Here is a 25,652-nt window from a genome sequence, read left to right as displayed (position 1 = left end):
TTTAATGCTAGCTAAAGAGATGACTAATCAAGGAGATCTGTAATAGTCACTTACAGTAGAAAACCTGTAAATCTTTGGCCCTGATGTAAGTGCTGGAATTCAACTGGGTACTTCTGGTGTTGGTTTGACCAATCACATCCATTAAAAAAACAATGGTCATCCACGCTGCCAGGCACATCCTGGGTACCTGCCCACACTTGAACACTAGGATCCCTAAAGGGTAGGTTTGTGCATGGAGGAGTGCCAACATGCTCTCTGAAGGATACCATAGATATCTTATTGCTTTCTTGGGTCAGATGGTTTAACAAATGGCTTTCATTTTTCAGTGGTCCTTACCCAGATATAATGGAAGGGCTTCACTTAACCTGTGATTAGGCTCAGATCAGCAGAGCAAACAGCAATATTCTGCCTGACCTGTGAGCACATGCCCCTGACCAGGCCCCTCCAATGTTGGCCTTCTGCAGGGCAGGTGGAGTTACAATCCCATTTGTGGCCCTGTGTAAATTTTCAGCAACGGCCTGCATGTTGCTGGCACCCAAGTTCAGTAGGGTCAACAGCAGCTGCTCCTGTGACTCTGGTTGCTACCAAATAATGCTTGGTGAAAAGTGTTTGTGTAAATGGGAATGGTGGGATTTAATTCAGCTGTGCTGGTCTGACAGTCAAATAGCATGCCAACACTCAGGTCCATGTGATAGTAATGGCTGCTTCAGTGAGGTTGAGTATAGCGATGGGTACCTTTTGGGATCTTTTACAGCAGAAGCAAATAACATCAGAAGTAGAGGAAATAATATTGACAACAGTGTTTTTAATTCTATCTTTAATTTTATCTTTTATGAAATCTACTTTTCAAATTAAATTAGTGAAAGCAAAAATGTTAAACCCCTGAATGCTTACAATTAGATTGAAGATTGTACTTATTACATTTAAAAATAAATCTGATTTGATTTAACCTTTTTTTTCCTAAATTGCAGACAGTCAAAACTTAAAAATACTCAGAAAAATCAAAGACAAGCACACTCCACTAAATGGCACAGAAATAAATGGAAACCAGAAAGACGTGTTGGATATAGGCAACCTTTTGGAAGAAATGAAAAGCAAGATGTTGTCACTGTCATTTCATGACCATGAGGATTTTTTTTTATTCGTTTATAATAAAGCTAAACAGGAAGATGAAAGCGATTTGATTCAATGGGAGCAGAAACTTGTAACAGGGAACTTGGAAACTGGAAGACCAAGAACATGGGAACAACAGTTTACTGAAATAGTGCAACAATTCGTGCAAAGACAAATCCCATTATTCAAGGAAAATGATATTAAAAACAAAGTAATGGAACTTATAACAAACCTGCAGCAGACAGTGTTAAATGGTTTATTGTCTTTCTTAAAACAAAATGAAATCTTTGAAATATTTGCAAAAACATACCATGCTTGTATTTTCCAACACCTTGAAAAAATATTCCAAACAAAGCTGGACTTTGAAGATTTATTCCATGTTTTCTTCTGGGTCACTCATGTATATAAAAGGTAAGCCTGTCTTTTTGTGAGTCCTACTCAACATAAAATTTCACTGATTTAAGCAGTGCAGAAAATGAAAATAAATAGCCAAACACAGTTATAACATAACATTTCTTTTCCATATGTGTTCTACACTTGGCAGTGTTAGCAGCAGTGCTAGTCCAAGCATGTTAAATTGGCAACAAAACATAAAAGTCCATCTTTCTCTATTGGTACATAGCTAACCACATCTAAGTTAAATAATACCTGACAGTGCACCCTTTTGACCTCTTGGGCGGAGATCATCAACATATACACAAGGTAATTGAATGATACTGTGCTCCCAAGATGAAGATTGCACGCGTTTGCAGTGAATACCTGGCCAAAGATTCAGGATAATAATACTGTAGCCCATTTCTGGCCCCTCAGGTGGCATGGCAGCACAGTGATTAGCACTGCTGCCTCACAGAGCCAGGGGCCCAGGTTTGACTCCTGGCTTGGGTCACTGTTTGTGTGAAGTCTGTAAGTTCTTCCTATGTCTGTGTGGGTTTTCTCCCTGTGGTCTGATCTCCTCCCATAGTCAGCTCCCCTCTGAGTGCTAGTTAAGTGCATGGGCCATACTAAATTCTGCCTCAGAGTACACACAGGAACCAGAATGTGGCGACTAGGGGATTTTCACAATTACTTCATTGCAGTATTAATGTAAGCCTAATTGCGACATTAATAAATAAGTAAATGCTTCTTACCAGTGCCGTTTCTTGCTGGGTCACAACATTATCCCTCTGATTTGTACTTACATGTACATTTTTTATACATCAGGATTCAACAGCGTGGTATTACTGAAGTTGGGTATTAATGGGAGCAAATGCTTCAGCTATTTGATCCTGAGGTTACTCAGGCCACAGTAAATTAAATTTCTCTTTTGCAACCGAGGTAAAAGAAAATGATTTTTTTTTCTGGTGAGAATCTGCAATGGATCTGCCAATACACTCATGGCAATGATTATGCATGTCTGATCTTGGTCAGCTTTGTGGATTTGAATCTCTTACCGCTGCAATCTGAAACATATTGATCTGGTTTCTTGCACCACTTCGCATTCTACACAAATGCATCACTTTCCATTCTAGAATTTCCATTCCATTTAAAGAACCTATGCTTAATCTCATCAGGCTTATGAACCCGATGAGAAATATAGTTAATGAATTTCATGCATTGTTTCTCCTGTGAATATATGTATTATAAAGTTGATGACTGGGATTCTCCCATCTCGTTTGCCCCGCTGCCAATAAGAACAGAGGATTTGCCGCTCAGCCAAATCTCCATTCACTCTAGTGGTTCTGGGGAATCGCAGCTGCGGGCGAGACCGGTGAACTCCAACCAATGTCTTTCTGATCTCCCTATAGTCTCTTCCTCCTCTCGAATCGATCACACCATCAAGGATTTGCATATATAGCAGCTTTAACACTGTAAAGGATTATTGCATGAGCATTATCAAACAAAATGTCACACAGGTCTAGGACGAGAATTATAGGGAAACAATTCTAGACATAAAGCACATGACTATCATTTGGCATGCTGTTGCTGTATTTCACACTGTGACACGTAAGTATCCTACACCATTATTGAACTTCCGAGTAAAATGTTAACTCAGTCCTTGGAGCAACTTGCCTACTCCCCATCCCAGCTTGGAAACAATGAATGGACCCAGAAGGACTTCATTGACAAAACCTCCAAAATAACAATTGGAAATGTTTCTAAATAGTTTTCTCCAGGACATGGAGTGAAGACACACCCTTATGCAAATACCGTCTGTTTATTTTTTTGTCTTTCAGTGAGAAATTCATGGGCCATCCTAACATTCGAGATATAACTCTGAAAGCATCGGTTTTAGATCCCATGATAGAAGTCGATTGTATAAACAATGCTTCAGAGAAGTTGATCAACACAGTGCAGGTAACATCAAAAGGAAGAAATGTTGGAGTTTTGACTGTGAAATGATAATTATTTTTCTCTCCCCTTCAGAGTGTATTATCGTTGTGTTCGCTGTTATGTAGAATCGCTAGTTTTTTTTCTGGGGGGACGGGGGAGGGGAATTTTGCCATTTTTGGAAAAGTGAGAACTTGGGTGGGAAAAGCAAGGATGCCACGGAAGTACCCCCCACCCATCTCAGCACCATGGAATCCATTCCCCACCCCAATAACCACACACCAGTTCCCCATTTTACAAAACCTGTTGTAAACTCTGCCAAAGTGAGGTCACACTGGTGGGGAGGGGATAATTCCTACTATGAGGTGGCCTGCTAAGTATATGGTAATATTTTGTAACGGTGTTCCCGTCATTGCATGGCGGGAACCCTGTTATGTCACTGGTGGGACCATCAAGGAGATAAATTCTGCCGGTGTGAAAGCTGTTTTAATATTCTCCGTCGATTCTCCGCCCCCGTTGACAACCCTGCCTGTCAAAACGAGTGGAAAATAAACCCCACCCATATTTTAATGAGTGTTTCCCACTCTTCATGAGCCAAGTATGATTTCATCATTCAGGGTTTAGAAATATTATACTGCATCCATTTGTATTTTCCCAATGTTACTTGATCATTGTTAATGTTGCATACATTTACAGTCTTAAAATGAAGTGATGTCAGTCTTAAGAACACAAAGTTCCTTCATTTATTTGTTCATCATTTAAAAATGAGTCATACCATTCTTATGAAGTTCTGATTAAGGGCCTCGAATAAGCTAATATTCTCTGAAATCAACAATGAACTAAATCTTTACATTTAAATATCTTGAACTTGTTGAACTTTATGTACTTGTCAAATTGCTGCCTTAGCAAGCTTTTCCTTGTAAAAAAAAAATCAATAAAAGGCCATGGTTAACAATTGTGCAATGCACTGCACTTTAACTAGAGGCTGTGTGAGGTGGAAAAGTTCCACTGCTGAATAGCTTGATCATTTTTTGACCCTCAAGCAAGCACAGAAAAGGAATTTCCAACTAACTAGGAAACAATCTCAAGGGAAGAAATTAGTTTGGTTTCCATTTCCTGTATTTCCTGTGGCATTGGTCCAATAAATTGAAAGATTTATAAATACAAGGGTTGGATGTCATGTTATGATAATATATTCTGCTTTTTGAGAGGAAGATCTGCTACTTAAGGCTTTTTGTTGGTTTGTTTTTACCCAATTAAATAGTAGTTAAGGCAGCAATTGAGCACAAGAGGGGGGAATTTCTGTTTTTGTGAAGATACTTGGGTGGATCTTGAATCTACGCCCATTTTAGGCCAACATATTTCTGGATGAAAAATTAGGTCATTATGGAAGAGTAGAGTAATGGGTGACAGTATCATCATTATCGCTCCAACAATGTTGAAGAAGGCTGTGCTGAACAGGCACCTGGCATGATTAGGTAACAGGTATGGGAAATAAGGAGTTTTGTAACACAATGGTCATTTTACTGATGGAAAGAGAATTGACGGAAACATTCCAAAGGGAGTCTTTGGCTACTTGGGCCAATAAGGAGCTATGGACATCTCACTCCTGCTGCAACATTTCATTCCCTTTGGAGTTTCTTGAAAAGCAGTGATTGTTTCCATGCATAAGTAGAAGCATAATTGGGAACCCACTGAGAAAACTTAATCTGGGACACTTCACCGTGATCTGTGGTTGGTGGTGGGTCAGTTAGGACACACAGAAACTGTTCCAATGCTGCAGGTTGGGCTGCGATGGAAATCCTGGCTTAGGGCTCATAACTGCAAATAATCACCTCCGCTACAGTCTCTTTGCTCTTGGTACATTTGTGTTCAATGTAAGTGCACTTTCTGTATCTGGAGCAGTTTTCCTATTACAGAATGAGTGAGCAGTTACAGAATGAGTGATTTTCTTTACCTCTTTTGCTACTATTACTTGTCAGTTTGGTTTGAAAATGATGTAAAGTATGATTGAGGTTTGGTGAATATATTTGAAAGCCTAAGTGTATAGATTACTGTTTAAAATTCAGAACTTTACATTTTAGCTGATGTAAACAATTACTTATTTCAGTCAGAACTCAATGTAAGGCTAACAAGAAAACTTAAGATGGAAAATCTGCCATTGTCACAACTGCCAGTGGATATCAAAGAGGTAAATATTCATTCAATTACACATAATAAGTCTGTCCGATAAGAATGTTATTGAATATTTTGTATCTTTTTTGCAGCTATTTAAGTAGTATTGTGTTGCTAATTCAATGAAATGGATACTTGGGGCTGGATTTTCATCCTTGAGGCAGGTTGCGAGAGCTGGGAAAATTCCAGGCCTCAGGAGCAAATGTCCACAAGGACAAGATTTCTCAGTGGGGAAGGGTGAGAGGCAGTGGGTAGCAATTTACAGTTGGGCTAGCTGACCTGGGAAACTACAAGCATTTGAAACCTCTTTCTCTTGTGTAAATAAACATAGTGAAATTGATTTTGATTTGATTTATTATTGTCACATGTATTAGTATACAATGAAAAGTATTGTTTCTTGCACATTACCCAGACAAAGCATACCGTTCATAGAGAAGGAAACGAGAGATTGCAGAATGTAGTGTTACAGTCATAATTAGGGTGTAGAGAAAGATCGACTTAATGCAAGGTAGATCCATTCAAAAGTCTGATGGCAATAGGGAAGAAGTTGTTCTTGAGTCAGTTGTTACGTGATCTCAGACATTTCTATTTTTTTCCTGACGGAAGAAGGTGGAAGAGAAAATGGCTGGGGTGCCGTGGGGTCCTTAATTATGGTGGCTGCTTTGCCAAGGCAGCGGGAGGGGGTTTAGGTGTTCCAACAAATTAATGGATTTCTCGGCTCTGATTCTAGCCTTATTGTATGTTATTGGCTTTGAACCCAGATATCCATTACAGTGCAGTTTCTGCGATTTGATATATTAAATAAAGAATTGGGAGGATTGATGCTTTTTATGGGCTGTTGTAAAGAGGAGTTTTTTGTTAAACATAGTGGAAAGTTAACAACAAATGATTATTTTGTAATCAGTAGTATTCCTTAGTTCTATACAGTGTATGAATGGGCATAGAGATACCATGGCTTGGCATGAGCAGCTGTAGGGATTGTCTGGAGGTAGCCTATCTTGCCAAGGGGAGCATGAGGACAACTTTTTGAATCTGCCTTTCAGAAGTTTCCCTCAAGCAGACTATGATTAAAGACACCTCTGAGGTGCAGTGAAACATGACTCTTTGAAAAGCTGGCCTGAGTCCATGAAAATTGCAGAGGCCTACGACATGCCTTTCCCTGCAATGGGTTTGGCCAGGCTCGTTAACTGAACCAGGTCAGGTACTTAATAGGCATTCCTGAAAATTGGAATCCCCGGGGAATAGGGTCAGAAATCGTGGAGTTGGGTCCTAGCTGCCATTTTTATAGGACTCCCAAGTCATTCCAGTCTGGCAAAAATCCAGCCCCTAATGTAAACAGCATTCTGATTGAAGCATGAAGTCTCAATGTTCCACATCCATTTCCACTGATTTACACCATACAGATTTCCTATACATTAAATGTAGCCCTACAGTGTGAAAACACTCAACCTCTTCTCAAACATGCGTAGTTCCGTACAGGCTAAGAATTATAGGATAGTATTTGTGACAATTCATTACATCACCAGCCATCTTGTGAAGTGCCACTCCTGCCTATTGCTCTGATCGCTCCCATGACTTCATTCAAATTCCTAAGGATATGGATCATTAACATTTGATGGCACGCACAGACACTAGAAGTGGTATTATTAATGAAATGTCAGAACTATCAAATGTAATATCCGAGCAGCAAGAGGACAATTGGACTGGAAATCGAAGATACTTTTTGTTCCTGATTGGTAGGCTCTGAGTCACATGAAAATCAAATCTTCTGGGATTGACTGTCATCCAATTCTTTCATCGTGGGGCCTAAAAGTTTGACTTCCACGTATACTTCCTGCAGCTATAAATAACACGGACTATATCAAAGGTGTATGTGACAGGATTCCTAGATGAGAGCCACTCCACAAACGCCCCAAACTGTTGTCAGAATGTTGTGGGTGTGAGTAGAAGAAGGGTTTTTCCCCAGTGAATGGAATTTTCTGTTGCCTAACCAATAGAGTGTGAATGGGATAGATCCAGTTTCCATGTATCTGCTGACTCTGCATCTGAATTCTATCCCTTTGTTTCTCATGAACTTGAATTAGTACTGTGTCCTTTTGGATGAGTAACCTTTCAGTGAACACCTTGCAATGCCTACTTCACAGCTGTATTGAATATGCAGGACAAGCAAAGCATTTAAAAAGAAATGACCGAATCATGAATACATTTTTTGTTCTCAAAACATCCATTCAAGTTAATTTACTTCTTGTCTGTTTTAAATTGCTGCATTTATTAATATACCAGATTAAACCATTGTAAAAATGTTTGTTGAAATATACTTTTGTTCTTACAAACCCATTTTTTTTGTTGCATATACAGATAATGTTGCAGTTCATAGAGCTTGGTCAACTGATCAGTGAAACAATAGGACTACGCATTCAAAACTACTGTGCTGCTCAGCTCATTGACATCTTACAGAGGTGAGACCATTGTTGTACCCAAAATCAGTTACAGATGGCTTTTATCATTCTTTAAGACTATAATGACTTACCAAAGTGTGAAGAATATAAATACATTTCTGACTAAGAAGGCAGCTCACCACCACTATTCTGAAGGCAGTTGGAATGGGCAATAAGTGATAATGTTTACGTCCTATGAATGACAAAAAAAAGTTACATTCTTTCTTGCTAACAGAATTGAAAATGTTTGAATTAAGGACACAACTTAAGTACAAGACTGGAATCTGCTTTTTGGCACAGTGCTGAAGTTATCAAGCAAAAATAAATTAGTCACAGCCTGCATTACTATTGACTCAAAGTCACCCAGGAGCAGTGCCTTGTCAGATAGAGCAGAATAATGCAGAATTCTGAGTCATACAGACGATATTTCAGTAATCCCCTCCCTAAACATATAAAAATCTATTTTAAATGATTCAGAATGTGCAGTGGTGATGTACACAATTGAGTCATATCACACAAAATTGATTCTTTTAAATTGGATTTTTTCACAGATAATTCACAAAATAACAAATGTTAAAGACATTGAGTAGAGCACGTATCTCCTCCACTCTCTGTGAACTCAACATTGTTACAGTTACACAGGTCTCCCTTAAGGCTCCATAACTACAGTGCTGGAAAAAAAAACTTGGAGCTTCCTTCTCAGTGAGGGCACTTCAGCCCAACCCATATCCAAAAACCTGCTGTGAAAATTCTGCTCGTATTTTGACAGTAGGGACAAATTCCACCACAGCAGCCGAGCTAATCAACAATGTTCTAAATAAAACAACCACAGCAATTTAAATGAGAGATTAATCCACCCTATCTCCCAGTGTTAATGAGTCCTTTAAAATAGTCCAGGATCTGGATCTGGATCTTTGCCAAAAAACTAAACTATGTACCAAGTTTCACTGAAATCTTTCCATCAATTTTTGAGATACAGATAATTAACAGCCTAATAACATTACCACCGCTCAGTTTTAGTGGCTGAGGTAATTAATTTGGAAAAATATAATGTTTTAAAAAAAAACTAACACTCAGGAAGGGGAATTTAAGGTTCTCAACTGCTGTGCCATGAAATAAGATTCAAAATGGTTTAATATAAATAAATTAAATCTAGGCTTTGTTTTTAGCTCCAGGGTTCTGAGAAACATTGGGCCTCCCATGTATGCACTGGCTGGGATTGGGGTGCACATGTATGATTTGGATTTTGCACATAAGCATGCACCCTTCCCCAGCTGGCACATGCGCGGTTTGGATTACCAACATAAAACAATCCGAACCGTACAGGTGAAGTCCTTTCCTGGCCAGCGTGCACCCTGTAGATGTCAGGTTCATCAAGACTTGGAGACCTTGAACACAGAGCTGAAAATAAAGTTTGCGTTAGTTTATTCACACTGATTCTATATCACATTGAAGCACAAACACAAAAAGGGCACAAAGATCCTGAAAGAAGCGAGGGAGACTAGGAGAGGTCAAAGAAAAGACGGAGAAGTGAAAAAACAAAGTTCCCAGTAAGGGAAGAAGATAGAGGTAAGAAACAGGAACCAATAAAGTGAAGAAAAGGAGAAATAGACTCCAATTAGAGACATGGCTGCGAGGAACAAACCTGAAGTTAGGTGGACTCAGAAGAAGCCCAACTAACCAAAGGGACCCCAAAGCAAGAAAGCAACTCAGTGACTCTGTGCTGTGTGGTGTTGGGAATAGTTTTTGACTTGGTGTGGCTGCAGAGCTGAAATTGTGTTTGATGCTTGAGGGTATTTATTGTGTAGTATGGTTGTATTTGACTTTAGTTTGCCATGGATTAGTTCCTGAAGAAAAAAAAAGAATCTTGCTCTGAATCTGGTGTGACAAAAAGAACAGAATCTCAGGAGTAAAAGGCAAAGTTTGTACACAGACAGTAGAGTGACAGCTGTGTGACCTTTGGATTTTTAGGGACCGATAATGCTTCTTGCCCTTTCCCAGAATATCTGATTTGCAGGAGAAGCTCTCAAAGGTTGCATTGGTACCAAGTCAGTTGAGGTGCCATTTCAATATAAAACACCATTCACTCTCCAGCAAGGGAATGCGGTGCTTTAAACACGAGGAAGAACAAGTGGCAGGGACCCGGTTCAATTCTGGCCTTGTGTCACTCTCTGTGTGGAGTTTGCACATTTCCCCCTGTATCTGTGTGTGTTTCCTCCGGATGGTCTGGTTTCTTCCCAAAGTCCAAAGATATGCGGGTAAGGTTGATAGGCCATGCTAAATTGACCCAAGTGTCAGAGGAATTGCAGGGTAAATACTTAGGGTTACAGGAAAAGGGCCTAGTTGGGATCGTGGTTGGTGCAGACTTGATGGGCTGACTGGCCTCCTTCTGCACTGTAGGGATTCTATGAAAATCAACATATGATGGAATATGAATGGGTTTCAGATTCATAATAAGAACATAAGAACATAAGAAATAGGAGCAGGAGTAGGCCATCTGGCCCTTCGAGCCTGCCCCGCCATTCAATAAGATCATGGCTGATCTGTCGTGGCTCAGTTCCACATTCCCGCCCTCTCCCCATAACCCTTAATCCCCTCTCTTATCAGAAACCCATCAACCCGCGTCTTAAAAATATTTAGCGGGAAAGCCTCCACCACTTCAACGGGCAGAGAATTCCAGAGGTTCACCACCCTTTGAGTGAAGAAGTTCTTCCTCAACTCCGTTCTAAACTGCCCCCCCCTTTATCTTGAGGCTGTGCCCCCTAGTCCTACTGTCCTTTCTGAGCAGGAAGAGTCTTTCCACCTCTATCCTATCCATCCCATTCATCATCTTATACATCTCAATGAGATCTCCCCTCATTCTTCTAAACTCTAACGAGTACAAGCCTAGTTTATTCAGCCTCTCCTCATAGCTCAACCCCCTCAACTCCGGCATCAGCCTAGTAAACCTCCTCTGCACTCCCTCCAAGGCCAAAATATCCTTGCGTAAGTACGGTGCCCAAAACTGCACACAGTACTCCAGCTGCGGCCTCACCAATGCCCTATACAGCCGCAGCAAGACCTCCCTACTTTTATATTCAATCCCCCTCGCTATGAAGGCCAGCATCCCATTAGCCTTCCTGACCACCTGCTGCACCTGCAAGCTGGGTTTTTGCGACTCATGCACAAGGACCCCGAGGTCCCTCTGCACCGTCGCCTGCTGCAGTTTTTCTCCACGTAAGTAATAATCCTTCCTACCATTATTCCTACCAAAGTGGACCACCTCGCACTTGCCAACATTAAATTCCATTTGCCATTTCCTGGCCCATTCGCCCAGCCTATCTAGATCCTTCTGCAGACTCTCCACACCCTCCGCACAATTTGCCGTTCCTCCAATTTTGGTGTCATCAGCAAATTTCGACACCATACACTCGGTTCCCTCCTCCAGATCATCTATATAAATGGTAAATAGCTGAGGCCCCAACACTGACCCCTGAGGCACTCCACTAGTCACCAATCGCCAATCCGAATAGCACCCATTGACCCCCACTCTCTGCCTCCTATTTGACAACCAATCCTCTATCCACGCTGTTACCAGGTGGCTGAGCTCATTGCGAAATTGGAGAAGTCACACATCATTGCTAAAAGCCTATTGAGAGTAATGTTAAGCTGATTCTGCCAAAGAAATTGACGAAGTTGCTCTTTCTTATAATGCAATCAAACAGCATATTGTCAAAATATCAGTAGATATCAACCACTACTTTGGGAGAAATTATGACTCCACAGGTATTAGTGGGCACTGCCAGCTCTCAGCCAATGTCAGGTACGTTGATGGGGATTCTATCAAAGAGGATATCTCCTTTTGCAAAGAATTGCTGGTCACGTGACTCTAAATGTTTTGTGTCACAACTGCTTATCGGGAGGGAAACAATCTCAACTGGACCAAGTGCAGAAGCATTTGCAGCTTCCCCTAAGGAAGGATTCATGAGCAAGGTGAAAGGACAGAATACTGACATCCAGGTCAGCCACTGTATCCTGTACAATGAAGCCCTTTTTGCCAAAACAGTGCCATCTCAGTTAACTGCAGTTTTACATGAAACATGGAAGGGATGGGAGTTGAGTACCAGGATTCATTCATGCACACACAAGTATGTTGACTGTCTTGACAAGAGGTTCCCTCTCATGTCTCTGCTCTTCATAACGCACTAAAAAATTTTTTGGCTCTGCATGGATTGCCACACAAAAATTTAACATGCAAGAATATTTGATTAAGCTTATCTAGCTTTCAGATATATTCAGTATCTGAATGAGCTGAAAGTTAAAATACAAGGGAGGGTACGAACATTCTGATTGCTACAGATAAACTTCAAAGTTTCAGATCAAAACTGGCCCTTAAGAAGGAAAAAATGGCAATTGAGATGTTCAATCTGGCATCAGTAAATCCTGCTGGCAAAAGCACATTCCATTTCATCTCCACACATCTTAAAACTCTTCAAGAGAAGTTTGAATGCTACTTCTGCTCCAAGAGCATGGAAGACTTCGACTTGCATGTTATCCATTTAGTTCACTTTCTCTTGAACCATCAAATAAATTGTCATTAAAAGAACAAGAGGAATTCACAGAGCTCAGGATGAATCGTACATTGAAACTGACGTTTGCAGAGGTGTCTCTGAATACACTTTATTGGTTATGGGACTAGGATATCCACCTATTTCATATGTACTATAGCAGTACTCACCATTTCTCACATCCTGCCTGTGTGATTTGGCACTCTTAACACTGGCCTATTTAAAACTAAAGAGTGGAGCAAGACTTGTGAGCTGCCCTGTTGTCAGTTCCTTCCCGGATCAAGAGGCTTTCCTCACAGAGGGAGGCCCAGATGTCACAGTAATGTTGTCAGTAAGATGCTGCTCACAGTATTTTCTTCAATTATGAACTTTCACATTGAGAAATGCGGACTTTAAAAAACTGAAAGCAATTGCAATCTTTAATGGGAAACACAATCTGTATACATTTTCAATTCAAATATTGTATTTGATGTGCAACTGGTAATCAGGCTTTCATTGTAAGCTACTTAAACTAATAAAAATTTGTGGTAACTGGCAGCTTGACATGTTTTTAGGAGGCTTTAGAGATAAAAGGCTTTTGCTAGAGGGTGGTTTAGTTGGGGAAATTAGGAGGTGTGCCTCAAAATCTTTTACAGTATAAAGGTGTACCATGATGTAAAAAAAGGTTGGGAACCATTGGTCTATGATGCCAGCTGTGCCCTTTCCATCGGGTAATGGTCAACTGGAATTGATGTCTGAAAGACGTGCTGATTAGATGCATTGGCAAGGCTAAATTCTCCCTCAGTGTACCTGAACAAGCGCTGGAGTGTGGCGACTAGGTCACTATAACTTCATTGAAGTGTTAATGCAAGCCTATTTGTGACACTAATGAATAAATAAAACTTAATGCACATATGGGTATGATTCTTCCACTATAGTGGAAAATCCTGGAATGTATTTATCATTGGAGCAATAAAAAAGTCTTGTGGACAGTGGTAGCCTTCCTACCTCTGGACCAGAAGCTCCGGGTTCAAGGCCAAAGCCAAGACTTGTTAGTCATGGAAGGAGCGTTCATAACGCGGTACAGCAGCACAATCAGCTTGGTAATCCTTCCACCACTTCCCCACTATTCCCCAAAGCTGAAAATGGTATGGGTATGTAGATATGCTTAAAAAAGCTGAATAAATATTTTCTGTGTAATGAAGTTTGAGATATGTAAGAAACTCCTAAAATTAAAAATATATATTTTTCTTACTTTTTGCCTTTGAAGTTACCTGGAATATATTGAGAAGTCCAAGGATATGTCTGGCTGCAAAGGCCTGGAGATTATAACAGGTTGTGTTCGCTTCAGAGGTCTTGTGACAATAATAGCTCACAACAATCCTGAAGATATTAGAAAATGTTTGGCTGTACTTACAGAAGTAGAAACAAAGAAATGTGACCAATTATTAAAAAAACTTCTTTGTGATGTCAAGGTACAGTATAAACTTTCACCAATTACATAGGCACTCTCTTGTAATATTGTATCTTTTCAGAAAATAACTTTGCTATGAAGACAATGGCTACATTAAGTTATCAAATACAGGTTCTAATAGATCTGAATACCTTCATTGTATTGTTGGCTAGAGTATTGATGTCAGACAATTTTTCATTAAACCACTAGGAGGAAACCTTGGACAGTTTAACACACAATTCAGCAAAAGTCTGTGACTTAAATTCTTTGGCAGGAGGAAATAAGTTGGAATATACACCAATACAATACCTTCCTCCCTCAACACCACTTGCCAAATTGTAATTATTCATTTCAATCCGTAAAGCAGCGATTCAGTCACCTCACTCAACTCCTTCACACACAATACAGTGAAAGTCCTTTGTGCCCCAAACCCAAGTTTTTTTAATCTGCCACTTAATTCATTAATAATACAAAATTAAAATATTATATAAAAAAACAGCCAGAATATAGGTTTTTAAAATGACTATTGAATTACAATTCCCTATTGCCACCCTCACCCCATTCTCAAATAGTAATCCCCCCAAAGACTATATTGAGTCTTCACTCTCCTGTGCAAAGACAGGTCGAATTGATTAGTTATGGAAAAATTGTTCCACATTTCCTTTGCTAACATATACATTGGGATTCTCCAGCTGTTCACGCTGGCAGGATTCTCTGGTTCCGCTGCAGTGATCAGAGATTTGGCTGAGCACCATCCTCGCATGCAGTGGCAGCAGGGCAGAACGGCCAGGGAATTATATTTAGAGTGCTGTACAAGTACAGTTGACCGTGCAATTAATATAACCCACAAGAATTACTTTTACAATCTGTTCCCTTATTGTATATATTACTATATGGAACTGGATGATTGATTAGTACCCTTTTATTTCACAGTGCTAGAAGAATGAAATGTTTTGAAAGTTAGGTTAATGACATGGACTTAGTTTGCAGTGAATTTTGCATGCGTTTTCTCCCGTAGTCCAAAGATGTGCGGGTTAGGTTGATTGGCCAAGCTAATTTACCCCCTAGTGTCAGGGGATCAGCAGGGTAAATACATGGGGTTATGGAGATAGGACCTGGGTCAGATTGGTATTGGTGCCAGCTCAATGGGCTGAATAGCCTCCTTCTGTACTGTAGGGATTCTATGATTCTATTCTATGATTGACAAGTCACCAATTTGTTGACGCTGTGTTTTTTATAACCATCAGTACTTCTACAGGGTCTTGCCAATCATTGGCATGATGCTTTAAAGTGAATGAGCCTCTGACACATCAAGATGTGGTTTCTATCTCTGCACTGTTTTCCCCAGATGGATGGACTTTGTGCTCAGCCTTTAGTAATGGCCAGTAAAGTCATTTTCTGATTTGACTTTTTCCAACTAGAAACAAAACTTACAACTTGAACCTGTTTTTGGCTGTTGTCACCAGTTTTGTGGAATCTGCCATGATAGTAGATGAATGACATTTACAGCTGCATGGTTCAGTAATATAAAGGGGATATGACAGCTAATCATTTCTAAATTCAAATGAGTCTAATCTGGATTTGAAAGTCTTTATGCAACCAAGGCACCACGCGTGGTTACTTATGTCAGCTTCAACATTTGTTTTATTTATTTGTTTGCGGGATCTGGGTATCACTGGCTGGACCAGCATTTATTACCCATCACTCATTGCCCTTGAGAAGATGAGGCGCCTTCTTGAACTGCTATAGTCCATGTGCTGCAGGTACGCCCAAAATGTTGTTTATGTGGTGTTCCAGGATTTTGACCCATAGTCAATGAAGGGACAACAATATAATTCCAAAACAGGATGGTGTGTGTCTTGGATGGGTAACTTGTAGGTGGTGGTGTTTCCATGCTTCAGTTGCCTTTTTCCGTCTAGGTGATAGAGGTCATTGACTTAGAAGGTGCTGTCAAAGGAGTCTTGGAGAGTTGCTGCAGTGCATCTTGTAGAATATAAATGATATAAAATGCTGTCATTGTCCATTGGGGATAGAATGAGTGAATGCTGAAGCTGATGGATGGATCTAGCAGGCTGCTTTTTTCTGGATGGTGTTGAGCTTCTTGAGTGTTCTTGAAAGAGCTGCACTCATTCAGGCAATCACATCCCTGACTTGAGCCTTGTATATTGGGGAATCAAGGGCTGTGTTACTAGAATTCCCAGCCTTTGACATGGTCTTTTAACCACAGTGTTTATGTGGCCAGTCCTGTTAAATTTAGCAACCCTACAATGTTGATGGAGAGGATTAAGCAATGGTAATGCTATTGAATTTTAAGGATGGATAAATTATCTCTTGGAGATGGTCATGGCTTGGTACTTGTGTGGTGTGGCTGTTACTTACTGCTTATCAGCCCAAATCTGAATATTATCCAAGTCTTGCTGCAGTGGACATGTACTGCTTCAGTATCTGAGGAGGTGGGAATGGTGCTGAACATTGTGGAATGATCAGCGAACATCCTCGAGTATGACCTTATGATGGAAGGAAAGTCATTGTTGAAGCAGCTCAATGTGGTTGGGCCTAGGACACTACCCTGAGGAACATCTGCAGCGTTGTCCCGGGTTAAACTGTGACAATAAATAACAGATTTGTAAGGAAAAGGCTTCACATTTAAACTTTGAGTTGTTTGTCAAATTGTGGGTATGGCTGAGTGACCCAAATATGACAGTGTCCAGGTGTGGGCGCTCTCTATATGACTGCAGTGTGGTTTGTTGTGGTACGATACAAAGCTACAATTCTTTGTCAATGCCCATTTATGGCATAATGATGGAATGAGACTGCACTCTTATGTCAGAACAACAAATCAACAGGCACGTTTGCACCCTGGCATTGTTAATTAGGTTATTGTGCCATTATTTATTGGCTTTGGAATATTGACACCAGTCAGAAAGAGGTTGTGAAAAAATTGCACGTCTCCTTGTCCATCTGCCTTAAAAATCTGCCAATTTCAAGTTGTAGTGACTATCAGAGGATCACACATTAGGAACCCTGAGGCAAAAAACGCAATGTAGGTCTTTATTCAGATTTTCAGTCATTGAAATCAGAGGACAAAACACTGCAGTGTTTGATTCAGATAAAAATGGTTCACGTGCCCAATGCAAGGTGAGCTCATTTCCTTTAACAGATAGTGAGTCACGCTTTCCTCACCACAATCACACAAACAGCTGCATTTATAGACAGTAATTTGGAAACATCAGAACTCACAGCCAGCTTTGTGAAACTGAAAGCGCATTTTCGCATTACAATTGGAGTGTTTTTGTATTGGCTGTGCATTTCTCTAACACCTTCAGGAAAACATCATGGAATTACTCGTGAGGCTTTTGGTTAAAGACTAGAGGGCCAATTTTCCAGTCTCTCGTTCTACATAGAAACAGGAGCAAGCCATTCAGTCCCTCAAACCTGTTCTGGCAATCACTGAGATCCATATTTTAACTCCAACCTCTTGTCTGGGCTCCATGTTCTTTTTATATCTTTGCAAGCAAAATCTATTATTCTCAAACTAAAAGTGATTTATTGAGCTGGAATCTGCTGCGCTTTACACAAGAACATGTTTTGTCAAGAAATTTTTCCAAACTTCTCTTCCGAGTGGCCCATTGCCTGGGACTTTCTCACCAGCATAAATCTACCTTGTTGATTCTTTTCAAAATCCTTAAAAGCTCAGTCAAATCTAGCCAGCATTACTTCCACCCACTCATAACAGATTTAACATCAGTGGTCAAAGGGGAATTCCAGTCCAGGAATTTTGTTTAAATTTTTACTCACATTCTGGTCAGAATACAGAAGAAATGTTTAGATTACTTCCCCAGCTGTTGAATTATTAGCTGGAATTTTCTGCCTGTTCCCTCTGGCGAGACCTTCCAGTCCCGCTGATGATGAATACCCGCCATAGGTTTCCCAGTGGTGGGTGTCCATACAAACCCCATTGACGATGGCAGGATGGGAAGGCTCCACCACCGGCCAACAGTGGGCCACCTCCGCTGTCACAGTGGGAGGCATAGAAAATCCCACCAATTGTTTGCAACATTCTTGAAGGCAACTAAAGATGGACAACAAATGCTGATGTTAACAGAGACACTCACATCCCATGAAAGAGTAAAACAAATGAGAGGTGTTGACAGTAAAGTATTTTCAAGCTTTCAGCAGGACAGAGAGATGTTGGAACAAATATTTTTTAAGTTGGACCCTACAATAATAACTTTCACTTTTCTATATGGGTTGCCAGATCAAGTGAGGTGTCCACAGCCATTCAGCAAGCCAATGTGGATGAATATTTAATTTTCAGGAGTGCCTTTAAAGTGTGTGGGCTTGTTTGTGTCAAAAGCTCACATATGGCACTGTCGACCTGGTCAGCTCCATTGTGGAGATAGGTATCACCTCCTCCTCTGCAATTCTCATGAGGTTGGGCCAAGTTTTTAGAGTCATGGCTCACAGTCCCTTAGAGGAATCATGAACCCTTTTAACCAGTAGGTTCAAATGGTCCCCCCCATGTTCCTGATGCAATGTCATGGCTTCCCCTCCAACTCCCTAATTCTCCTCATTATGTATGCTTGGCTGAGTGTCCTGACAGTTATTCGAGTATAAGAACAGCTGCTACATTGTTTAATTGACAGCTGAGGCTCTCTGCTTTCTGTGGCCAATTTCATAATGTTTGTTGGCACAAGTAAAGTGGTTTCAAGGATTTATGGTTTAGAAACTACAAAGGGCCTGGGCGATTAGCTTAGTAGCTTGCTCTGCAGTCTTTTTTCAAGCATAGGAGACAGTTATCAATGGGTTGTATTTATTCAAAGCTTTCTTTAAATGCCTCCCACTACATACAAATAGTGTTTGAGAGGCTAATGTTGGTCAATGTGCATGAAAGTGCCTAGGCTTTTCATGGGGGTGTGATAGATCATATGGAGTGGGTGGAAGGCAGACCTTGGCACAAGGGGCCTCAGAGCTTGAGGGGGTGGATGGAATGGCAGAACTTGGCATGGGGGCATGAGGGGTCTGAAAGGGTGGGAAGAAGAGGGAACTTGGAATGGGGGCATGAGGGGACATTGGGGTTGGTGGAGGGGCATATGATTGCATGGATGAGGAGTGTTTAGAGTGTGAAGGGATGTGAGGGGTGAGGGCTGGAAGGTCTTTTTTTTAACTAGAACACAGCCCCACAGCATGAAGGTGGGTCCTTGAAACAACCCACCTCCATAACTGTCAACCATCTTGGGTGACTTCACACTTCCTTGATCACTACCTCAACTTCATCCTCCAGCACTGAAGATCCCACCTCTGCGGGCACTTTCTCCTTAGGTGGGGGAGCTAAGCTAGGAATCTTCCCAACTCCCCCTACCTGCCTTGAGGATGAAATTCCAAGACAGTTTAGCAACAGGGAGATGGATTATCCGCTCCAACATAATTAAATTTCACATTATATTTGATTTTAGGTTTGTTTGAGAGCGAATCTGAGAGAATTTGGACTTCCCAGTTTTGAGAACATGGATAAAGTGAAGCTGTTAATCACATGTTATTTTAATCAATGTTCCAAGCTAAATGGAACAGCCCACAAGGTAATGTAAGCTTTGATCTCAATAAATATAACACATGTCATTAAAGTCCATCAATCTTGTGGAAAATAATGTTGAATTTAAAATGTTCTTTTTTGCAGGTTTTGGTAGAGAGGGCACACAGTAAAATTGCTCAGGAATACATAACAGTCCTTATTTGCAGTTCGTTGAGATGTACAGTAAAGAACAGGCCTCAAATAATTAATAAAATTATTCAAGACTCTAATGAGTTGCAACGTGTTTTTTCAGAACAGGTGAGTAGATTGAATTAACTACCTTGTTAATTTTTCTTCTATTTAAGAGCTAAGAAATAGGAGCAGGAGAGTAGATCATACTCCTCGAACCTGCATTGCGAATATTTATAGAATCATAAAAGTATTAATGCATAACATAAGAACATAAGAACATAAGAAATAGGAGCAGGAGTAGGCCATCTAGCCCTTCGAGCCTGCCCTGCCATTCAATAAGATCATGGCTGATCTGTCGCTGCTCAGTTCCACTTTCCCGCTTTCTCCCCATAACCCTTAATCCCCTCTCTTATCAAAAACCCATCAACCCGCGTCTTAAAAATATTTAGTGAGGCAGCCTCCACCACTTCAACGGGCAGAGAATTCCAGAGATTCACCACCCTTTGAGTGAAGAAGTTCCTCCTCAACTCCGTTCTAAACAGCCCCCCTTTTATCTTGAGGCTGTGCCCCCTAGTCCTACTGTCTTTTTTGAGTGGGAAGAGTCTCTCCACCTCTATCCTATCCATCCCATTCATCATCTTATACGTCTCAATGAGATCTCCCCTCATTCTTCTAAACTCTAACGAGTACAAGCCTAGTTTATTCAGCCTCTCCTCATAGCTCAACCCCCTCAACTCTGGTATCAGCCTAGTAAACCTCCTCTGCACTCCCTCCAAGGCCAAAATATCTTTGTGCAGGTGCGGCGCCCAAAACTGCACACAGTACTCCAGCTGCGGCCTCACCAATGCCCTATACAGCTGCAGCAAGACCTCCCTACTTTTATATTCAATCCCCCTCGCTATGAAGGCCAGCATCCCATTCGCCTTCCTGACCACCTGCTGCACCTGCAAGCTGGGTTTTTGCGACTCATGCACAAGGACCCCGAGGTCCCTCTGCACCGTCACCTGCTGCAGTTTTTCGCCCCGTAAGTAATTGTCCTTCCTACCATTCTTCCTACCAAAGTGGACCACCTCGCACTTGCCAACATTAAATTCCATTTGCCATTTCCTGGCCCATTCGCCCAGCCTATCTAGATCCTTCTGCAGACTCTCCACACCCTCCGCACAATTTGCTGTTCCCCCAATCTTGGTGTCATCAGCAAATTTCGACACCCTACACTCGGTTCCCTCCTCCAGATCATCTATATAAATGGTAAAAAGCTGAGGCCCCAGCACCGACCCCTGGGGCACTCCACTAGTCACCAACCGCCAATCCGAATAGCACCCGTTGACCCCCACTCTCTGCCTCCTATTTGACAACCAGTCCTCTATCCACGCTAACACCCTACCCCCAACTCCATGTCCCTCGCCCTTCTGCAATAACCTCTTGTGAGACCCTTTGGCCCATCGTGTCAGTCCTGGCCATCAAGCATCTATTCTAATCCCATTTCCAGCATTTGGTCTGATGCCTTGTATGCTGTGGGGTTTCAAGTGCTCATCTAAATGCTTCTTAAATGGTGTGAAGGATCCTGCCTCTACCACTTTCAGGCTGCAGGTTTCAGATTCCCAGCACCCTCTGGCCCTTTAACCTTAGAGGCTCACATACATGAAGGGCTGCTCAGGCCTGTGAGCCACACCATAGTCCAAGCTGCCGCTATTCAGCCCCCAAGTTGAAACTATCATCCTCTTTGTTTTCCCCCTCTGCGACTGGCACCCTGAGTGGTAATGGCGACCTGAGCGTTAACCTCTGATATCCCCTTCAGAGGTGAGGTCGCCAAATTCTTGTTTTCACAGAGTTGTTGTAAATTGCCCTGGTGTGATGTCATGCTGGTAACTGGTGAATATTCAATGAAGGGGGGAAGTCCCGGAGGGAGGCTTGTTAATGATATTATAAACTATTAAAATGATGTTCCTTGGCTTCTGCAGCAGACTTCTCGTTGTGCTGCCAGCAAGAGGCAGGGACAATTGAAAATCAGGATCTCACCAGAGAGAATTGTGTTTTCCTAATCTCGCCAAATTTTCTGTCCGCGTTGTCATCCCCTCTGACAAATAACATGGGCCCAAAATCGTTCCATCATTCCTTCAATGTTTGATTTTGTAAAACCTTATCCAGCCACATTCTCGTGTATACTGTAGTCAGCGGACTCGTTGGGCCGAAGGGCCTGTTTCCCGTGCTGTGTTGTTCTTTGTTTATTACAAATTTGCAGTGGCAGTCAAAAATATGTGTTTATTTTTCATAATTTCAGCTGTCTAGTGCCATTTGGCTAAACAACGCCATCAAAGATGTGGCAGAAATATTAAAAATCAATGATATGGAGGCATTAAAGATAGAGGTTGCTGCATTTGTTACAAGCTACCCCGATGTAAGGTAAGTAATCATATAGAACTCAGTGTTTTTTTATCATTCTTTTCCTGAGGACTTGAAAAAGCTGACAGTTTCAAGAAAGTTGACAACTTAAAAAGACATCACAATTGAAAAATTGCCATGATTAAAGACCTATGCTCAAAGCTACACCTTCAAGCTGCCAAATAAATCAAATTACTTTATATTACGGAATTTAAGATTTGTCTTAACGTCTTGTATCATCTTCCTAACTTTGAAAACAGAAACCCAATTCTCTTATCTATTGACACGGATGCAGTGGGATATGAAGTTGTCAGATGGTTGGCTGCAGCAATATGCAGTAAAATATTCCAATGAAAATGAAGGCATAGGCAAGGAGTGGGATATCCCATACAACCCGCCATGTGCTTTGTGGCAGTGGAGGTGGCCTACCATGGCTGGCAGTGGGAGCTCCTGATCCTGCCATTGTCAATGGGATTTCCCATTGAATGCACTCCTTGCTGCTGGGAAACCCACAGGGGATCAGAAGATCCCGCTGGCATGAATGGCCGGAAAGGTCTGGCCAAGGAGTCCATTTTGTTGGCCTGGTCTATACAATGTAACCTGACCAGCCACATTATTGTTTAAATTATTGATTTAGATGCTAACAGACCAAGGACCTGAGTCTTTAGGATGATTAGCCTTTGGCATTCCTCATCCAGAGAGTTAGTGGGGATGCCCACTGTCATTTCATGCCCAATTATGCATTGAATGGCAGGTTGGACTTTAGTCAAATACAATCCACTGCCTTAACCTCTCAGCCATTTCATCAGGTAGACAGCTATACATCCAAAAGGTTAGAAGTTGGGCACCAATCAATGGTACAGTCATGCATTGAGATTCTGGCATATTTGACTCATTAGGAAGGGTCAGGTAGCTATTAAGCAACTGGCTTCCCCTTGTGGCAGGCAAGGCACATCTGATTTGTGTGAAGACTACAATCAGCATGTCAACTTCAACCTTAGAGGGAACAAATAGGACTACTAAGAAATAAGAGGTGTTATTTCTAGGTTGAGCTTCTGAGAGATAAAGAGAAATGGCATGCCTTGAGAATTGAGAGAAGCACATTTACTTTGTCTTTTGAAAAACTTGGGAGGAGGTCAAGGTTCAGTGACTTAACCATCACACAAGATGGTTGGAAGTTTGTGTACTGGGACCAAGAACTCTCACTGAATGCTGAGTAGAATTGCTTTCAAAAGAGTACTATGAAAGGATAAGCCATTATTATGGGAAATACAAAGTAGTGGGGACAACAGAGTTCTTAGGAACTCATGAACTGATGAAAATTGAGTCAAAAATGAATCATTAACTGCAGCATAGAAAGAGCACTTCGAAAGTGAACAGGAGAGTCATCAATAAAGATTTGATGCAAGGCAAATAATGACAATATCTCTTTAGCCTTGCATGGTGTCAGACCCTGTCAAAGTATTTCTTTCATGAAAAATTCAAGGTGACAACACAAGAAATCTCCAAATGCTCCAAACGTGCATATTATTGTCACAAATATCGTCCATAGACTGACAAACCAAAATTATGATGGCAATTGATTGTTAGAACTCTCAGTGATAAGTTCAAGTTCAATGAAACTTGCATAACTTTAGTAATACTTTTATAAGGTTATAGGGACATAGTTGAAAGGGTCAAAGGGTCATCAGTATATGATGAATAAGAAATATTTCAATCAAAAGGCAAGGTGAATAGGCAATAAGGGAGACTGCAAAAATAACATAGGATAAACCTAGGTTTGGAGGTACTCAACTTTACCTTATTCCAGTTATTCTAATCAGGGTTAGCAATTTCACTTGAGTTCAGAAAATAAAGGATTGAAGTGTAAAATACTTTAATTTATATTTTACAGGAAGGAACACATCAGCGCTATTTTGGACATTAAAGGAAAGATTTCCAAAAGAGACAGGCGGAGCATCCTTAAACAATTGGATGACATGATGGAACTCAAGGATAATCTTGCATCGTGCAACAAGTTATTTCAAGGAATAAAAGTATCTAAATGCCGATGGAGGACGAATGTTTGTGATTTGTTGTGCTGCTGTTGTTGTTGAGAACGGGGGAAAAACAATCAATGAATAGCAGAAGCATTGTGTATGAAGGACAATTGGATTTAAGCAATGTACAAGATTGACTGAGCTGCAAACTCTGCCATTCGGATCAAAGTTTTAAAACTCATTTCAGTGATGGTGCTGACAGCAGAAAGTGCTCATATTTTGACTTGTTTCTTAGAGGCTATATCATCAATCTTTTTGTCTTTTTGAAAATCAGTAATGATGGAAGCAATTTTTGCTCTTGTATGAACTATCACCAGGCTGTTACTGTTAGGATATTCAGTCTTCATATCATAGGAATTTTATTTCTGGGAGTTTCTACCTAGGATCTAATTGCAAAAAGAAATAACGTAAATGTGCTAAAATATTTATGTTTGCCATCTTGTAGGTGACTATAAAATAACAAGTACAATTGCACATAATAGAAAGATGGAAGCACCCTAAAGAAATAACTCATAATGTGACAGAAATACTGCAGACATTTTGTTTTACTGACTCCATTCATTTGCCTGGTAAAAATCAGACATTAAGCTGGTCTGTTTGTAAAATTGGTGTCACATTGGATCCTGAGATGAGACTGTGGTATTATATTCATGTCATCAATAAGACCCCCACCTAATCTCCCTCCATAACATTGTCCAACTTTGACCCCCATCTCAGCCCACCTGCTGCTAAAACCATCATTCATGCTTTTGTTACCTCGAGACTCAACTATTTCTCAACTAGGCTGTGCTTCTGGCTGGTCTCCAATATTTTACCATTCCTAAACTTGAAGTCATTCAAAAGTCTGCTCATGTCTTAACTTGTAGCAAGTTCCATTCCTTTATAACCCCTGTGTTTGTTGACCCTACATAGGCTCCAAATTGAACAGCTTGACATTAAATTCTCATCTTTGTTATCAAATCCCTCTGTGGCCTTGCCCCTTCCAATCTTTGTAATCTCCTCCAATCCCTTTGCCTACTGAGGTATCTACGTTCCTCCAATTCTGACTTCCTGTGCAATCCCAATTCCACCACTGATGGCCGTGCCTTCACTGGCTGCGGCCCCCAGTTCCAGAATTCCCTGCTAACACACTTCCACTTCTTTAACTCAGTCTCCTCATTTTGGAGACACCGCAAAACCTATTTATTGGACCAAATATCTGCCTGTGTGGCTGGTTATCATATTTCATTCTATTATCCTCCTGTGAAACATCGTGAGAGATTTCATTATGTGAACGGTGCTTTATGAATGTGGGCTGTTGTTTGGGCCCTGCTATTTGGTGCTACTCTGTATTTGAGATTGTAATATATTTAAATTTTACTGTGTTGTAAACTACAAAGTGTTCACTTAAAGTTTGTACATGTGTATATATATAAATTAAAATATTAAACTGACAAGTGAGTAATTATTTATTCTGATTGAAGATAAAAGCATGACACTACATGGAAGTGTAATAAGTTGAGGTAGGAGCAG

General features: G+C 40.9%; 1 protein-coding gene across 1 annotated transcript in view; it reads left to right on the top strand.

Annotated features, from left to right (window-relative positions):
* Positions 1-25,332, top strand: part of LOC145352236 (tumor necrosis factor alpha-induced protein 2-like) — a 30,716-nt gene extending 5,384 nt beyond the window's left edge. The window contains exons 3-11 of the mRNA XM_080201977.1: positions 972-1,524; positions 3,327-3,447; positions 5,531-5,611; positions 7,954-8,054; positions 13,830-14,034; positions 19,469-19,591; positions 19,690-19,842; positions 22,001-22,122; positions 23,996-25,332. Of these exons, the coding sequence (XP_080058103.1) occupies positions 972-1,524; positions 3,327-3,447; positions 5,531-5,611; positions 7,954-8,054; positions 13,830-14,034; positions 19,469-19,591; positions 19,690-19,842; positions 22,001-22,122; positions 23,996-24,197 (1,661 nt within the window). The 3' untranslated portion in view covers positions 24,198-25,332. The remainder of the gene's footprint in view (positions 1-971; positions 1,525-3,326; positions 3,448-5,530; positions 5,612-7,953; positions 8,055-13,829; positions 14,035-19,468; positions 19,592-19,689; positions 19,843-22,000; positions 22,123-23,995) is intronic.
* The last annotated feature ends 320 nt before the right edge of the window (positions 25,333-25,652 follow it).

Source organism: Carcharhinus amblyrhynchos, chromosome 14, assembly GCF_965287045.1.
Source record: "Carcharhinus amblyrhynchos chromosome 14, sCarAmb.v2.hapA, whole genome shotgun sequence".
Taxonomy (NCBI): Eukaryota; Metazoa; Chordata; class Chondrichthyes; order Carcharhiniformes; family Carcharhinidae; genus Carcharhinus; species Carcharhinus amblyrhynchos.
Note: the sequence above shows the minus strand (reverse complement) of the source record. Positions and strands in the feature narration are given on the sequence as shown.